Source organism: Camponotus floridanus, unplaced genomic scaffold, assembly GCF_003227725.1.
Source record: "Camponotus floridanus strain SB8 unplaced genomic scaffold, Cflo_v7.5 scaffold65, whole genome shotgun sequence".
Lineage (NCBI taxonomy): Eukaryota > Metazoa > Arthropoda > Insecta > Hymenoptera > Formicidae > Camponotus > Camponotus floridanus.
The window spans coordinates 711,121-730,312 of record NW_020229825.1 but is presented as its reverse complement, the minus strand read 5'-3'; the positions used below and the strand labels follow the sequence as shown (position 1 = coordinate 730,312).

The following is a 19,192-nucleotide window of genomic DNA, read 5'->3' as shown; positions in this document are numbered from 1 at the left end:
ATAGATAAAATTATCTTAATGGTAAGTAAGCATCTTGTACTAATAAATTTACGTGTTAGAAGTAGATTTCTAGAAATGTTTATGTAATAATACATTTTGTATATATATTTATACAATTTCACATATTAAATTTAATTTAAAATTACATACATAATTAGTGTAACAATTACGCTATTTATAACGAAAATATATAAATTCATGTACCTTTACAAAAATTAGTTATTTTACTCTTTATCGTGTAAATATTCGTTTATATTTAATAAGAAATTACAAGGTTAAAAGTGTAACTTTTAAATTTTATATAAATGTCAAAAAATTGTATTTACATAAAATTCAAAAATTACACTTTTAACCTTGTAATTTCTCATTAAATATAAACAAATATTTACACAATAAAGAGTAAAATAACTAATGCTTGTAAAAGTACATGAATTTATATATTTCCGTTATAAATAGCATAATTGTTACACTAATTATATGTGTAATTTTACATACTTTTTTTACAGCGAAGTACAGCGATTAACAGCCGCGATACTGCGCAAACAATTGGCGCCCTACGCCATTGACATCGTCAACACATCCTCGTGCCACGCGCGCGTGTCACGCATGCACAACCACAACGAGCGACCTGCAGGAATCGAGAACCGACATCAGCACTCTCGAGGGGTAGCTGTGCAGCCCCTCGCGCAGACGGACCATCACCATCACTATCAGCGGCAGCAGCAGCAGCAGTAGCGGCAGCAACAGCAGCGCCACCCTTCAATTCCATCCGTGGGGGAGCCGCAACGGAGGGACGCCGGGGGTGCTGCTGACTGGTCGAGTCCGCGGAGCGGCGAGAGCAACCCCGCGAGCGCGACGGAGATGGCGATCGTCGCGGGGAAGGGGTAAGGGGCCGGGAGGACGGTAACGCGGAGCGGCAGCGCCACCGACTAAACAGTCGCACCCCGTCGTCGCCGTCGTATTCGAGGCCACCCCCTGTCACTGGCGAGAGCCGCGACAGGGAGCGACCGAAAGCGAGTAACGGACGGGCGGACGGACGGACGGACGGACGGACAAACGGACGAGAGCGGTCTTGAGTCAGTCAGTCAGTCGGTCGGTCTTCTCGGCAGTCTCGGGGCGCGGAGAGAAGCCACCCCTAGACTCACGCACGTACACACATACATACAATCGCGCGCGATATATACAGGCGCGCGCGCGCGCGGGCAGATACACGTATACGGACTACTGGTATAGAGACCGCGGAAGAAACGATCCAGGTGGGAGTATCTCGACGATCATCCCTTGGAGCGGAGAGGAGAATCGGATTCTTCAAGGATAGCTCGCAGGAAACGCAGGCCGCGCGTCGGTGGCTGGCATGGTGGCGGTGGTGCATCCGTTTAAGGAGCCGCCCTCGCCGCGCCGATGACGAGGCTGCGGGTCCCACACCAGCGCGTACCACGTAGGACGAAGGCGAAGCCGGCCAACGAGCGGCCACCTGGTCGGGGTGGTTCCTTGGTCCACCGGTTTGACGACGGGCCGCAGACGCAGACGGCCGGGCCGGGCGACGGACGGGCGCGACGTAGACGTCGGCGTCGCGGGAACGTCGGCGACCACGGCGACGTCCGCGGAAGAGGCGGGGCAGCCAGCAGACGCGACGTAGCCGCGGTTATCGGCAATCGTGACGACATCGGTGGTGCTGCGGTTGGTGCTGCGGTTGTTGGTGCTGAGCGTGTCGGTGTCGGTGGTGCCTCGCCTAGGTGTTCCGTTCCATCGGGCTTCCCCGAGTCGTCGTCCCTGGTGATTGGACGACGACGACTACCATCGCCATCGTCGGCTCCCGGTGCCGCCGGTCGACGCGATCAGCGTCACCATTATGCCACGCTGTCTCATGGCGAAAAAGTGGAAGTGGAATCAGTGGCAGGCCCGCGTGGACGATCAGGCGAGCGAGCAGAAGGACGCGACGCCACCCGGGGCCGCGGACCCGCAGGAGCAGCAACACCATCTGCTGCATCAGACCGCGGATGCTATGGAGAAACGGTCGCACAGGCATGAGCCGATCGAGGACGAGGAGATAGACGTGGTCGGGGACGTCGATAATCATCAGGTCGATCATCAGCAGACCTGCTGGGGGCCCCATAGTCCCACGGCGGGGGCTACAGCCCCCAGTCCGCCGCCCCTCAACGCTTCTGGTGCTCTGTACTATCACGGTAGGTTCTCATCTAAGGGCTCTCCTTTCACTCTGGCGACATAGTCACCCCAATTGCTTTTACATCATGTGTAACGCGAGTGTAGACGCGCCACGCCCAAGATCTGGGACTTTTCTTGGGATTCGCATAAAAGGCAGAATTCTTTCTTTTCTTTTTCTCTTTTTTTTTTCTAAAGAGCTCTCTAGCTTTGGCATCATCTGGCCATGCGTCGAGCACGCAGGGTGACACACCCGCCTATTACAGACGCTAGCGTGCGCTATAGACAGATTGCGGTAGCTGCTTAAACGCGCCATGTCATTAGACGATTGTCCCTAGAAAATGCGGAAAGATAAGTTTGTCGACGACCGCAGCACAACAAGCGTTTCCATGTTTTTTCCGGGGAAAACCATTCGGGAAATCCATGTGTTCGCACATGTATATACGTATGTACGTACATGGCGACACACCCGTCTGTAGATCGTCGATCACGTCGACGATCACGTTTGGCACCCTTAACGTTGAGTCATGATTCCGATATGTCATTGTAAGCTATTGTAGTCAAGAGCTATTTCGTCCATCGTATTTATTGAGCTCTCAATCAGACAGGGAGGAAACTGACTGCGTTTTGACGTCGTTGGTTGTTGTGTAACCACAGCTATCCAGAATGGTCAAATTGCTTTTATGACGTAGATGAATACGCCTACGATATCGGATTATGTCAAGAGCAGACTGTTTGTTGAATATCCTTGCGATATGAAACTTGTTTTATAATTATATATGTTTTGCTTCTTACGTAACAACTTCGCATAAATTTCACACGAATTATACACGAATTAATTGTATTACGCGAACCAAAAAGAATTCTGGATTTTAATTTGTTTCCTACACTGAGGGAAAAATTATCTTGAAATAAAAAAATTTTAGTTAACTCAAGAAAGCTATTTATTCGGTGGGTACTAATCACGTATTTACTTGTATTCAAAACGTCTGTTTGCTTAAGTTAAGTATTTATTTACATATGTTTAAAAAAATATAATTTTTAATTAAATATTTTTATTTTAAACAAAATATTTATTACAAAATATTTATTATAAAATGCATTTTTTATTCCCAAAAATTTAAAATTTTTTAATTTTAAAAAATATATATTTAATTTAATAAATAATAGTATATATTTTACGAAAATAGTATTTAAATATAAAAAATATATAAATGAAAATAATGTACTTAATATAACATGCATATTTAATTAAAATTAAATGCTTTTGCTTAAATGAAATAAACAATTCCTTCCTTTTAAAGCAAAAATTTCAAGAAAACAAATTTATTTGGTTTAAAAAAATTTTTCCCTCAGTGTATTATCAATTTCTTCAAAATTATGTTTTTTTCAACACAACGAAAATTTGATTATGCTACATCACATCTGTGTCAATCACATTTTTGGAAGAGACATAAAGAATAAATGAGTAGATTTTTTTCTGTCATCCTTTTTTAACGTCAAATGCCATCAGATAAAATTATTATACATATTTATGTATTTGTTATATATTTATAAAAAATGCGAAGGCTCTTGCATGAAATTATTCTATAAAAATTAAACTAAAACTTTTGCGTGCATGTGAATAAATCACCGATGCTTTAATCATTCATAGGTATTCTTAAAAGCCAGAAATATAAAGTAACAACTTCCTTTTACCTCATTTATGCTGCTTATAGGCAGTAGATTGCGCACGTGTTCACACAATGGCACAAATGACGTTATGTAACAAGTGTTCTCTTTATCACTGCGTCACGATTTGAGTACAATCGCGTTCGTTCTGCCAATTTTTGCAACTGGAATTTCATATTTGACAGTACCACAATATTTACCAAAACAAAAATTAAATAATATGCTTATTATTAATAAATACTAAAAAATGTTTATAATTAACATTATATAATTTTATAATTAATGAAAAATTTTCTAATCTAATGTGAAAAATATATATCTTATAACAATGATCCAAGTTTATACAACAGAAAGTTTTGTGCATGATTCATTGTGTGAACTCTTATTTAGATTAACGATTATTATAGATACCTATAAACAGACTTTATAACAGAATTATAAGAAGAAAAAAAGCAAGTCGTATAAAAGTTTATCTATCATCACAAAGATTAAATTTTCAACAGGATTACAATCACGTAAGAAAAATGTAAGAATATACATTCACTATAGAATATATATTCACAGGTTTCTTCGACCTTGACTTTCTTATTGTACAATTAACGATTGGTTCTTACTTGTTTGATAAGGTAATATATACATAAAATATGATAAAGTCGCCGTTCTGATCGTGAGATAAAATGTGTGAGGGCATAATATTTTTTACAGCAAAAAATATCTCGGAAGAAAAATTACTACATTAATTCGTAAATTATTGTGGAAGATGTAATCTAATAAAAATAAATTTAACTCATTAATTATTTCGATCAAATCTATTTAAAATTGTCTCTAAAATCTGTTTAATCTATATATATATATATTTATGTTTATTCAGACATCAAATATAATATTTATGATCAATATTTTATTTTAAGAATAGACGAATAAAATTTGGTTATCTATTTAAAACGCAATCAAGTTTATTTTGCGTCCATTTTTCTTTTTTTTTATAATTTTAAATAAATGTGATAATTCATTATCACATAAAAATATTGGCAAATGTTTATTCTAAGACAAAAATTAATATTAACAACTATCGCAAATAATTTAACGACATAAAAATATAAATTTTTATTTAATTATAAATAATTTGATAGATCAAGTATAATATATTTATACTTGCTGTTTGTTTTGCGCTCACAGGGTCGATAAAGATCAAAGGCGATAAATCTACAGGAATGTGCGGAATGTTCATTCAAGGTATATAAATATGCTTTATGGGCTATATCTGTGATCTGCGATAGATAACGTAGATATAGAGAATTCACTTAGAATTCATAGATAATTCATATCACTTTACACCGTTCTATATAATGATTTTATTATTTCCTAATTGTAAGAGGTTAAATCAGATAGAGCCAGTAATTACGTCATACCAATCGATAAAAATGTAATTTAATCAGATACTTTGGATAAGATTATATTTGGATAAGATTATTCTCTTTTTTATAATAAAAACAAATTATTCTTCACTTTTATCGATACATCATCATAATAATAAATCTGTGTATAGTTGTTTAGTTGTGTTTTTCATTAATTTTTCATTAAATGAGAGAAATAAAGCATAAATACAAGTCAATCATATAAATCAAATTTTATATCGCCTTTCGATGAAATACAATATAATACGGTAATAAAATATAAATCTCATTTTTTTTCTTCGTTATGTCTTTTATAAAGACTATCTCTCTTTCATTCTGCGATAAATTGCGTGCGGCTAGTGACGAAATATATAAATTAATTAAATAGAGAACATAAATACGATCCATTAATTTCTACGATCGTTTGAAAATTGTATCTGCGCGATTCCATTATTCTACAGGGTGGCCCCGAACGTTCCAGCCAGACTTTGAGATCTTATAGGAAATTTAATTCTAAACAAAAGTTTCCTATAAACATGGATCGAAAAATGCTTCCTTAAGAAGTTATCGCTCAAAACCTCTGCTGAAGGAAGAGCAAAAGGTAAAGAAAATGAAATAAAAAGAAAATGAAACTAAATAAATTTCTTGAAAAATGTCTTTATTCATTTTCTACTATTACGTGCTATTACTAAAATATTAGTTTAAAAAAAAATTATTTTATTTTCATAAAAGAAAAAGATTTTTATTTTTTATTTTTATCGTTTTTTTTCAAGAAATTTATTTAGTTTCATTTTCTTTTTATTTCATTTTCTTTTCATCTTTTGCTCTTCCTTCATCAGAGATTTTTGAGCAATAACTTCTTAAGGAAGCATTTTTCGATTCATGTTTATAGGAAATTTTTTCTTCAGAATTAAATTTCCTATAAGATCTCAAAGTCTGGCTGGAACGTTCGAGGCCGCCCTGTATAATCTTCGATAGAGAAGGGACAAAACGAAGAAAGAAACTCGACGTTAATGTTAATCGCAACGGAGATTTTTATCGGTCTTTAAAAGAGCCTAGAATCAACGGACTCGTGGGAGCGCGTGGGAGCGTTCATTCGCTGTTATTGATTCCCCCCTCCGCCCTATACGACCCTTTCGCAACCCCTCCACCCTTCTCGCTCCGCAACTGCTGCGCTCCTTTTGCCGTTGATGAAATGCACTTGCAGACATGGCCATTCTCTTTTAGCTCTGTGTTGACTTCCCTTTATTTCAGCCAATAATAGATACGCGCCAGCTGATCGATCGCACGCGACCAGCACACTTTTCTGATTTATTCGCCTTCCAGTGTTCCGTTTTCCCCTAGAACCCTCGTCTATTTAGGGGAAAAGTAGCGTTGAAATAGGATGTTCGTGTAAGGAACACGTTTGACGCACGTGACGGTCGAAAACTTAAGCAATTTATCCTTGTAAAAACTTGGGAATCTGTTTTTCAACTGTGACTGATTCAAAACGAAAGTATTTTCATCAATTTTGTATCCTCAATAATCCCGTTTCTCAGCAAATTTTTAATAAAATTTTGAAATTAAAGAGAAGAAACGGCATACACAGTTATTTAGATATTCGATATTAAATCTTAAGATGCAAAAAAATCTACGTCAAGAATTAAATTTTAAAACAAATTATATTAATTTTTAACAGAAATATATATTGTTTTGTTTATCAAACATTAGTTTAATAAAATATAGATAATTGATCTGAAAATAATAAATCATTATTGCAAAAAAGGCAGTAGACATAAAAAAAAATTTTCAATAATAAGCAAAATTTTACAAACTCTTCATCATTAAATCTTTGGTTTGATACAAAATTATTGTTTATTATCATTTTCACACCATTATTTTCGTAATACAATAGACATAAAGACATGGACAAATCTAATATTTTTAGCTATTAAAATATGTATGTTTTCAAAAGTTAGTAATCAAATTTTTTTTACGGTTATTTGCAGGAAAATTAGAGCGTCTTTTTGTTATAACGACTGATTCAATTCAAATTGCTGAAACGTTTAAATCAGAGATAGTACGATTAATCAACGATAGCACTCGTTAATTAATCGCTACATATAGTGTGTTCACTGCTTATGGAACAGACTTTCGCGTTACGTAACCAGCTGGACGGCACGCGTATCGATTTCACGGCGAAAGTCGTCCGTTGCGTGTTTTATCTACATTCTCGGGAGCAATAAAAGAAACACAAATAGGGTTTAGTCGGCATCAATAACTAATAATGAGGTCTAACTAATTCGAATTGCAAAAGCAAGTAGCAGCAATTTTTTTTTTAAAGCCATGCGGTAGACGCGAATCTATCCAAAACTGTTTTCGAGATTCGATCAAATTCCAAAGATTCATAACTTATCTAAATTCATACAGTTAATAGAATCACAATAATGTTGCTCTTTTATATTATATCACTTAATTATTTTTAATATTAATATTAATCACTTAATTATTTTTGATATTAAAAGTTAACAATACGCAATCTGCGATTCGATAGCTTATTGTAAGTTTTTATCGTTAAATTCCACCGACTGTCATCCAATCATATCGTAATATCAAATTATTAAAATTCCAATCAATTCGTTACAGTTTGTAAATTAAAATTATTTAGAAAATTATCTCAGCTAAAATTATCTACAAGAAACTATGAAAATATCATCTAATTAAGAAAAAAAATATTATCGTTTAAATAAATTCGCTCTTTGCGTGAAAAAACTTTGGACATCCAGGAAGCGGAGTAGTTTAACAAGCTGGTATTTTAATTGAAAATTAGAGTTGAATAATATATGTTTCTTGCGCGTATATAACGACGCTGGAAATGAGAGTGCTCGGGAAAAAAGAAACGTTGTTATACAGGGTGACCTCGAACGTTCCAGCCGGATTTTGAGATCTTATAGGAAATTTAATTCTGAACAAAAAATTTCCTATAAATATGGGTCGAAAACTCATTCCTTAACAAGTTATTGCTCAAAAATCTCTGATGAAGGAAGAGCAAAAGGTGAAAAAAAAATGAAACTAAATAAATTTCTTGAAAAAAACGATAAAAATAAAAAATAAAGATCTTTTTCTTTTATGAAAATAAAATAATTCTTTTTTTTTAACTAATATTTTAGTAATAGCACGTAATAGTAGAAAATGAATAAAGACGTTTTTCAAGAAAATTCATTTGGTTTCATTTTCTTTTTATTTCATTTTCTTTTCACCTTTTGCTCTTCCTTCATCAGAGGTTGAGCGATGACTTCTTAAGGAAGCATTTTTCGACCCACGTTTATAGGAAATTTTTTCTTCAGAATTAAATTTCCTATAAGATCTCAAAGTCTGGCTGGAACGTTCGGGGCCACTCTGTATATATACGAGGCGCTATTTGCGCGCATTTCGCATGAATCTTTCGCGGTCCTTCCCAGCAACAGCAGCGGCGCGTATTTCGCCCTTCATCCCCCCTCTTTCCCCCACCCCCACCACCTCGGAACCGCCCCTGCGCAACAGCGAGCGGCGCGCAACAGATACAACATTGCGTTATTATACACCCCCGCGTTCACGTGTCGCGCCATCACCACTACCTCCTGCTGCACACAACCGACTTTTTTCTCCATCCCCCTTTGTACCCGTTAATGATCGTATACGGTGGAAACAGCTGGCGCACAGGAAATGAAACGCCACGCAACTCGTGAGTGATTCACGAATTCAAATATTCATACCGCCGAGAGACGAATGAGATGTTATACCGTGCGTGCACGTCGCGCCCTCGCCGTCCTTTCGTCGTTATATTACGAGGGGGTGGGTTTCATTTGAGAAGAAACTCACGAGCGATTATTATAAATTAAATAGCAGTCGCCGTATCTGTTTCCATTTAGGGACATTCCGATGCATCTTTGAATATTTCACGTCGTGTGCTTGATCGGACTTTATGTCTTGTCATCGCGAATGCGATCTATATGTGCTATCTAATCTATCGAGCACGAAAATAAAATTTTAGATACCGATAAATTGCGTAATAACAGATACTTATATAGTATAGACGACGCGATAAATAAAAATCCAAAATTATCGATGATTTAATAAATTTTAATAAATTTTTTTAGTAAAAATTAAATTTATTTAACCCTTTTAGGGGCACATTTTTTGTGTGAGATCAACAACAAAGATCATGATGGTTTTATAAGTTTTTGGGGTCACTGATTACGAATCTGGCATCATAATTTCAAAATTCAAGATGGCGGATTCAAGATGGCGGATTATATCTTAAAAATATTGACAAACCTGATATTTTTAGATGAAATCACGTATATAGGGGTTTTCAGGATCGCTGATCACGAATCCGGCTTCGGATTTTTGAAATTCAAGATGGCAGATAATCCTTGATGAACTCATACATAGATAAAAAAAACTGATATTTTCATGTTTTTGTGGATTTTTTTCTCAAAAACTACACATCTAATCGAAAAAACATCAAGAATACTTTCTTCTTCGAATTATATACAAAATATGATAAGATTTTTTAAAATTGAAAATTATCAGATTTTAGATATGTCATCCGCCATCTTGTATTTCCAAAATCTGAAGCCGGCATTGTGATCAGAGACCCCGAAAACCTATATATGTGCAATTTGGGGTTGATTCAACAAGACCTGTATTCAAAATTGATTTTTTTCCGAAAAAATAGTGTTTTTTTTATATTGATTATTTATTAATTAATTATTGTCAACCCCCCAGTAAAAAGTGATTACAATATGTAGGTAATCAGAAGTCTAAGGAACTTGATTGTATGCATATAACTGTCGTAATACATCCATAATGAGGAAAATACTAAAGATAAATAGGTGTATCATATATGATACACCGCCCCTCAAAGGGTTAATAAATTTAGTAAAAAATTGGCCAAAGATACGGAGTACATAAAACCGAAAACCGCTGAATATTTTCATTGCGAGAGACGTGAAATAAATGACCGCGATGACCAAATATAAATAGAGCCCTTTCGCGATTCCGACTGTATCTCGTAGCTTGTACGAGCGGTAATAACTTAAAACAAATGGAAGATAAGACCCCTCAAGAGCACAGCCTAATCAAATAAAACTACCACCGCCTATCTCTGTGGATTAATCTACTCGCTACCCGTTTCTAGGCTACACGCACGAGGCATGGATCAACCACGAAGAGCCGCCCAAGTACGCGACGCTGCGCTCAGCGGCAGAATTGGCGCGTCCGGTAGCTCCGTCGCCGCCCCCGGTTGCGCAGCAGGAGCTACCGGTTCCGGTACTGACCGGGCCGAGCCTGCATCAGGTGCCGTCACATCAAACCACGAGTCCATCGTCGTCCCCGTCGTCGTCGTCGTCGCCATCGCCATCGTCGTCGTCCGTCACATCGCTGTGCCTGCCGCCGCGCAAGAGCCTCTCGATGTCCTTCACCAGCACCGGCACGGCCCTGTCCTTACCGCCCAAGAAGAAGGACATCTACCGTCCTTACAGCCTGCAACCGATCTCCGAGATACGCACCTCTGCCGAGGAGGACCTGTCGGCCGCGCAGGCCATCCTGGATCTCAGCGCGTCGCCCGCCGCGCCCACGCATTCTGTTTTTATTCATACCCTATCACCGCCGCCGCCACCGCCGCCGCCGCCGCCGCCGCCGCTGCCGCCGCCGCCCGCCGCGCCGAACGCGACCGCGACTGCGCAGCAGCAGCAGCAGCAGCAGCAGCAGCTGCAACCGGCACCGACGGCGGGAACGCAGCAACCTATACCGGTCTCCGTGCTGGTGCCGGTGCCCAGTTCGCAGACCAATCAGCTGCGCCAACAGGAGCAGACACCGCCACAGCCGCAGTCGCCAGCAACCGCGGAGGCCACCGGCGGAAACTGCAGCAGGGATAGGTGAGTCCAGTGCTTGTCGTCGATCATTTCGAGTTCTTCGCGTTTGTTAAGGGGATCCTACTACTAGTTATTCTACCCTTCTATTTCGAGTGTTCTATCTTATTCCTCGGTGGTTTTAAGGTCAGATTGGGAAAATTTCGGTAAAATTGTCGTACAGTTTAATTAAGGGGATCCTAAAGTCGCCTGTTTTATCGACACAAACGCCGTAATTTTCGGAGGTGTGCCAGTTTTTATTGCCTGTATAGAATTAAAAATCCTTCTTCAGAATTGAAGTATACACGCAAACGGACACGTGAAAATTCTATGTAGTATGAGAGTTTATATTGAGAAAGAAAATAAGTATAAAATTACATTTTTATTTATCGACTTCTTAAATCAACATAGCGTCGGAGCTGCCAACTTGTACAAATATTAGCTTCTTATAAAAGTTTTATAGCTTTTATGCATAAAACTGTAGTTTTCACGATTACTGCACCGTAGAACATTGTCGAACTATAAAAACTGAATTGAATGGCCTAATTAATAAATGGCATTCTTCTGAAAATTTCAGTCCGTATGTATCTAAAATATCGGTAAAGTAGAGTATGAAAAAAACAGTGCATCTTCTTTATAAATAACGTGATAGAAAGAGACACGGATGAGGATTAGATAAGGGCGTTGTAATCGTGTAAGAGTTCACCGTTCAGTTTAGGATCCCGCCCCAGTTTAAGGATGTTTTGTATTATTTTCAAATTATTGAAAATTTAATGAAAATTGTACAGAATGTCCTTACATATGTTTAGAATTTTCAGTACAATTTTTAAATCGATTCACTAAAGCGTTCACAAATTATAAGGATTTTAATTTGCACCGAATTAACATGTGTTCTTATGGGAAATGTATAACCACGTCGATTTAAATAACAAAAACACATGTCTAGTTTAACATTCTAAGAAAAGTTAAAGTAAAATAATCTTGAATTTTAACATACAAAATAATCAAAATTAAAGTCAAATGTTTCTATTGCAAATAATTTAAGTTAAAATAATTACTATTATAAGTTAATGTTCTACAACAATTCTTACGAGTTTCTGTAACTATTTTTTCATGTAATTTTTAATTAATTTGTATGTAATTTTTACATTACACTTAAAGTCACAATAACAAAAATAAATGTGAGGTATTGTATCAATTATTTAACACTTTTAGTTTGTCAATAAGTAACACATGACTAATGAGTTATTTTAACTTAAGGATGTTTTGTACCTATTTTCAAAATATTGAGAATTTGATGAAAATTGTACAGAATGTCCTTACATATGTTTAGAATCTTCAGTACAATTTTTAAATCGTTTCACTAAAGCGTTCACAAGTTATAAGGATTTTAATTTGCACCGGATTAACATGTGTTCTTATGGGAAACATATAATCACGTCGATTGAAATGACAAAAACACATGGAAATAATATTCAGAATTTGTTTAAAATTTGCAAAAGTTTAGATACAGAGGAAATATTTGGTCAAATAATATTATACAAGTACTAACTGGTTAAAAAGATATTAAATATAAATATAATTAAATATAATTCAATGAAGTTAGCCATGTATCTGTCACAAGGCGAAATTCTCTGCCAAAAGTTAATCATTTCGATTAACAAAATTCGGAATATTTCAGTAAAAACGCAGTAAATATTAAAAAATATCTGCACTGTAGCCAAGATTAAATTATAATATTCCACACAATTTCTTACTCAAAATACACCAAAAGTGGATATATTCGTCAATATTGATTTTCAGCTACTTTTTGCTGAAATTGTACATACAAAACATCCTTAAGGATGTTTTGTACCTATTTCCAAAATATTGAGAATTTAATGAAAATTGTACAGAATGTCCTTACATATGTTTAGAATCTTCAGTACAATTTTCAGTACATTTTTAAGTCGATTCACTAAAGCGTTCACAAGTTACAAGGATTTTAATTTGCATCGGATTAACATGTGTTCTTATGGGAAACGTATAACCACGTCGATTCAAATGACAACAACACATGGAAATAATATTCAGAATTTGTTTAAAATTTGCAAAAGTTTAGATACAGAGGAAATATTTGGGCAAATAATATTATACAAGTACTAACTGGTTAAAAAGATACTAAATATAATTCAATGAAGCCATGTATCTGTCGCAAGGCAAAATTCTCTGCCAAAAGTTGATCATTTCGATTAACAAAATTCGGAATATTTCAGTAAAAACGCAATAAATATCTGCACTGTAGCCAAGATCAAATTGTAATCCACACAATTTCTTACTCAAAATACACCAAAAGTCAATATGTTCGTCAATATTGATTTTCAGCTACTTTTTGCTGAGATTGTACATACAAAACATCCTTAAAGCTTTTGAATGCGAATCGTCACAATAATATCTGTCCAACAGCTCCGGCAGCAAGACTGTCGCCTACACCTACGAGGCCTTCTTCGTGTCCGATGGCCGATCAAAACGTCGCGGTGGCACCGGCAGCAACAACAACGGCGCCGCCGTGCCCGACAAGGAGGCGGCCCAGCCGGACAGGCCCAAGTTCACGTGCACCGAGTGCGGCAAGCAGTACGCCACGTCGTCGAATCTGTCGCGGCACAAGCAGACGCATCGCAGTCTCGACTCGCAATCGGCCAAGAAGTGCATCCACTGCGGCAAGGCTTACGTCAGCATGCCCGCCCTGGCGATGCACGTGCTCACGCACAAACTCGCCCACAGTTGTGGCGTATGCGGCAAGATGTTCTCGCGACCCTGGCTGCTGCAGGGTCATCTGCGCAGCCACACCGGCGAGAAGCCATACGGATGCGCCCACTGCGGCAAAGCGTTCGCCGACCGCTCGAATCTGCGGGCGCACATGCAGACCCACTCGGCCGACAAAAACTACGAGTGCTCGAGGTGCCACAAGACCTTCGCCCTCAAGTCCTATTTGAACAAGCACCTGGAGTCGGCGTGTCTGCGCGACGAGGAGATGCAGCAACAGCAGCATGCCGGTAACAGTGCCACGCAGCATCAACAGAACACCAATCGAGGCTTGTAGCAGCGCTTCGAGAAGGGGAACAACGATGCCACGAGGATCGAGGAATCGAGAAAGAGCTAGCGGTGCCACGTGATCGCTGCTTGATCGCGAAGAGGCACGAGGGTACGAAGAGCAAGGGAGGAGATATAAGGTTTGCCGTAGATTTTAAGTAGAAAAGTGCCAGTAGAGACAGAAATGAGAGTTAGAGAGAGAGAGAGAGAGAGAGAGAGAGAGAAAGCGTGAGAGAGAAAGAGAGAAAAGATGCAAATGAAAGAATGACATGAGTGAAGAGTTAGAAGGAACGAAAGGGAGCAAAAGAGAGGGAGAGCGTGAGTTTATTAATAATGTCTAACATTAATAAAAACGTCCAGTAATGTTAAGTCGTAAAAGAAAAAAAAACACGTCGAACGTTGACGTCCACACTGCAGAGTCTAGTCACTCTAGTCGATTATATACCTATTACATTATGATATTATATTATTATATATATATTATAGTATATATATAAATATACGTATATATATATATATATATATATATATATATATATATATATTTACTAGCGCGTACGATAGTCCGCGAGCTCGTTACGAAGACACTATTTATTAATACTTAGCTGCCTAAATTAAAGAAAGGGAAACGAAGAATAAACCGAGAGAGATTTTACAGGATCCATGAATCGCGATTCGCGCGCCCATCGATCTGGATCGAGACGCGCAGGTGTGATCGACGACTCGCCGATTCTCATTTTGCAAAGAGAGAAGACCTGGAGGAAACCTTTCGAAACGATACCGCGTATATTTTCAGCGGTCACAAAAATCACCGGATCGATTGAAAATTAATCCGTCTCTGCTGCTGTCGGTATCTTTGAATAAATAGTTGGCTTTAAACAGCTGTTATCCGGAGTTGGCATTTCCACGAATATTAATTATACTATTTGAATTATGATACATAATTAATATGACGCGACGTGCGTTAAAATCACGGTTGTTTAAGGATGTATTGGACGGACCGTCTGTCTCAAAAGTTAATCCAAAGTATCGAAAAATTAAAGTTGGGCAGAATACGAATTCTAATTGATGAAAATTTTTTAAAAATCACGAAATCATACTTCAAAATATTCTTTAATATAAATAGGTCTTAATTTCCAAGAAAATGTTGCCACGTTTTATCATCAATATTGAGTCAAACCGATAATCACAGTTATTTTTTTCATAATAATTTCAAAACGAGCCAGTAAATCGTTTTAAAACTTTGTGGGAACATTTTTACATGTATGAAGAATATAATATTACAAAATGAAATTTTTATCATTGTTTCTTTATAGTTTGTGAATAATTTATTACCTGTCTCTTGAACGTTTACATAAGATTTTAAAATCGCAAAATTCAAAAAATTAATAACTTTTAAAGGAGCAAGTAAAAAAATTTGAAATAATTCATGACGATTTAGAATGTTATTAAGAATGTTAAATTAAAAATTCACGGCGATCTCATTGATTGTAATATATCTCCAATACATCCTTAAAGTCGCTCGAAGCTACTGTAGAAGTGCAGGAAGGGTTAATGGTCGTTCGGTGGATGCGCTCCTTTAAAAATTTCCTCGAGATTAATCCATTGGAATAGAACGAAAGCTACGGCTAATCGATAAGCACAATAACCGCACAGCGATTGTACTCGCAAGCCAACTTGCGACACGTCGCCTTTGACTGACGCGTGAATAAAGGCCGGACAAAGTGTCTTTGAAGATTCTGAGGGTACGCATTAAACGGAAAACTTTATGCTTCATGGCATCCCCTCTTCTTTTATATCGAGTCAAAGTCCGCCACACCTGCGTATCTCGCACGATTATGCGATTATGCGACGCGCGCGTTTCAGCTACGGAGCGAGGAGCGAGATGTCGAATCGGCGAAAATCGGAAAATCGTGCGTAAGAAATATATCGTAGAGAAAATATCGTGGTCTCTCTCGCGATCGATCGATCGCGAACGCGAACGCGAACGCGCGAACGATGTCGTATTATAAAACGAATCCTCACAACGTACACACGTACTTAGAGCAAATTCGAGTAATAGACGCGTGTAACACATTGTTATACAACACATATTTTATAGAGGCAATATAAGAAAAAATAAATAAATAAATAAATAAATATGACGCGACAAGTACGGTCAAAGCAATGTTTCGACACAACGAATTATATAATTATACATATAGAGGCAAACATCGAAGTTTAACCAAGTTTTGAGCAAGAACCGATGATATGCTTATATGCATGATGGAGAACGATCGCCCGATCCACACCCCCTGAAGTGTCTCTCGTATTGATCGATTTTGATAGCGAGAATCCTGCAGTCGAATCAACATTTCATTAAAGTCATAACGTTCGTTTTGCGACTTTTGTAAGATATTCTTTAAGGATGTTTTGTACCTATTTTTAAAATATTGAGAATTTAATGAAAATTGTACAGAATGCCCTTACATATGTTTAGAATCTTTAATACAATTTTTAAATCGATTCACTTTAAAGCGTTCACAAGTTATAAGGATTTTAATTTGCATCGAATTAACATGTGTTCTTATGGGAAATATATAACCACGTCGATTCAAATGATAAAAACACATGGAAATAATATTCAGAATTTGTTTAAAATTTGCAAAGTTTAGATACAGAGGAAATATTTGGGCAAATAATATTATACAAGTACTAACTGGTTAAAAAGATACTAAATATAATTCAATGGAGCCATGTATCTGTCACAAGGCAAAATTCTCTGTCAAAAGTTGATCATTTTGATTAATAAAATTCGAAATATTTCAGTAAAAACGCAATAAATATCTGCACTGCAGCCAAGATCAAATTATAATATTCCACACAATTTCTTACTCAAAATACACCAAAAGTGGATATATTCGTCAATATTAATTTTCAACTACTTTTTGCTAGGATTGTACATATAAAACATCCTTAAGGATATTTTGTACCTATTTTCAAAATATTGAGAATTTAATGAAAATTGTATAGAATGTCCTTATATATGTTTAGAATCTTTTGTACAATTTTTAAATCGATTCACTAAAGCAAGTTATAAGAATTTTAATTTGCACCGAATTAATGTGTTCTTATGGGAAACATGTAATCACGTCGATTCAAATGATAAAAACACATGGAAATAATATTCAGAATTTGTTTAAAATTTGCAAAAGTTTAGATACAGAGGAAATATTTGGTCAAATAATATTATACAAGTACTAATTGGTTAAAAAGATACTAAATATAATTCAATGAAGCCATGTATCTGTCACAAGGCAAAATTCTCTGCCAAAAGTTAATCATTTCGATTAACCAAATTCGGAATATTTCAGTAAAAACGCAATAAATATTAAAAAATATCTGCACTGTAGACAAGATCAAATTATAATATTCCACACAATTTCTTATTCAAAATACGCCAAAAGTGGATATATTCGTCAATATTAATTTTTGCTACTTTTTGCTAGGATTGTACATACAAAACATCCTTAAGTCGACGGAGAGTAATTTCTGAAACTGTTTTATTATAAAAAATATCTTTTATCACATATTTAATTATATTTGTCATATTTATGTGGATTCCTGCATTCGCGTTGCACATAATAATATTTCTTTTGAATATTAAATCACAATATTCTGACAAAATTAATTAATTCCATGCGATGCATTTGTTTGTCCATTCAATATTTAATCACGAAAAAACGATTAATCACGTCTGCTGATGAATATACAACATTAGATGCAGATCAATGTATCGAATTATGTGAACGGAATAAATTTGTTTGTATCGCTTTATAATTAGATCATTTATTTAAATCGTGTAAAATAATAATTATTAAGTTTTCGATAACGCAATTAATTAATTTTTATTTCAAAATGAAATTTTAACTCTAGTAAAATTATGTCGTATTTTATCACGAATGTGAAATAATTTTTATCCAATGAGAAAAAGAATGTGATAAACGAGCGATCGGCGGGGTGTGGATCCGCGCTTTAAAGTCGCGCCCACAGCTCTCTAAAAGAAATAATAACTAACAATAAAACAATTATAATGGCCGACGAGCAAAACGGGCGATCCGCCCGATTCTTCTTCTTCTTTTTTGCATCGATTATATTGCGAAAGAGCGCGATAACGTATTTCGCATGTACAGTAGAGAGAAGCTCGCCGCCAAAGAAAGTCGCAAGGTAAAACAGAACGGAGAACAATATTTTTCGCGTAGCTCGGTCGATCGGATCGATTCTTAGGATCGGTTAGCAATGCTTGACGCGCAACGCGCTTGAGCTTGTTCGATTTTTCTTTTCCTTTCATTGGAAAATTTCCATCTCGCGCGGCACTAGCCGCTGATAAATACGCGCCATGCTGTGCTATTAATGCGTACATACATATAAATAATATGCGGCTTTAGAGCAATAAACGATTAAGCAATAATAACTTATTCGCGTAGCGCACACAACGAAAATCCGCAATATTGCGCGCCAATCGCGCTTTACTCGCATATGTATATCCCGTACATAACGTCTCTTTGTTGTTTAATTTGTATTTTTTTTCTGCGTTACTTCTCAGACAGCACAAAAAGGCCAAAGATGTCTTAAAGATGTCTTAAAGATGTCTAAAGGATTTAAGACGTCTTCAAGTCGTCTTTTACATGTCTTTTGGACATGTGTGCTGTCTGGGTTGACACTCGTTTATATCGTATTCTTCGTTCTACGCTTATTTTCTTATCACATCGAAAGTATCATTATTTTTCCAACAGTCATTATAATTATTCTTACAATTAGTCGTAATTATTTGTATTTATTATTGACGGATTGTGTCAAGATATTGAAATATGTGAGAATATATTAATACGTGCATGTAAAAAATATACATAATTTTTGGAGATATGTAAAAAGTTACCAATTTTTAAGTACTTTGCATATCTCAGATTTGTGATTCGAGCCATTTCGTTTTGAATGTGTGTGTATTCTTATACATCACAATGTCTTGGCAAGCTG

The 19,192-nt window shown here is 36.7% G+C and overlaps 1 protein-coding gene across 1 annotated transcript; it reads left to right on the top strand.

Annotated features, from left to right (window-relative positions):
• Window positions 1-1,640: 1,640 nt before the first annotated feature.
• On the top strand, window positions 1,641-14,624 carry LOC105250250 (protein enabled homolog). The gene is made up of 3 exons (XM_025413350.1): window positions 1,641-2,186; window positions 10,393-11,131; window positions 13,550-14,624. Exons 1-3 carry the CDS (start codon window positions 1,853-1,855, stop codon window positions 14,184-14,186), a joined length of 1,710 nt encoding a protein of 569 aa, XP_025269135.1. The 5' UTR covers window positions 1,641-1,852; the 3' UTR covers window positions 14,187-14,624.
• The last annotated feature ends 4,568 nt before the right edge of the window (window positions 14,625-19,192 follow it).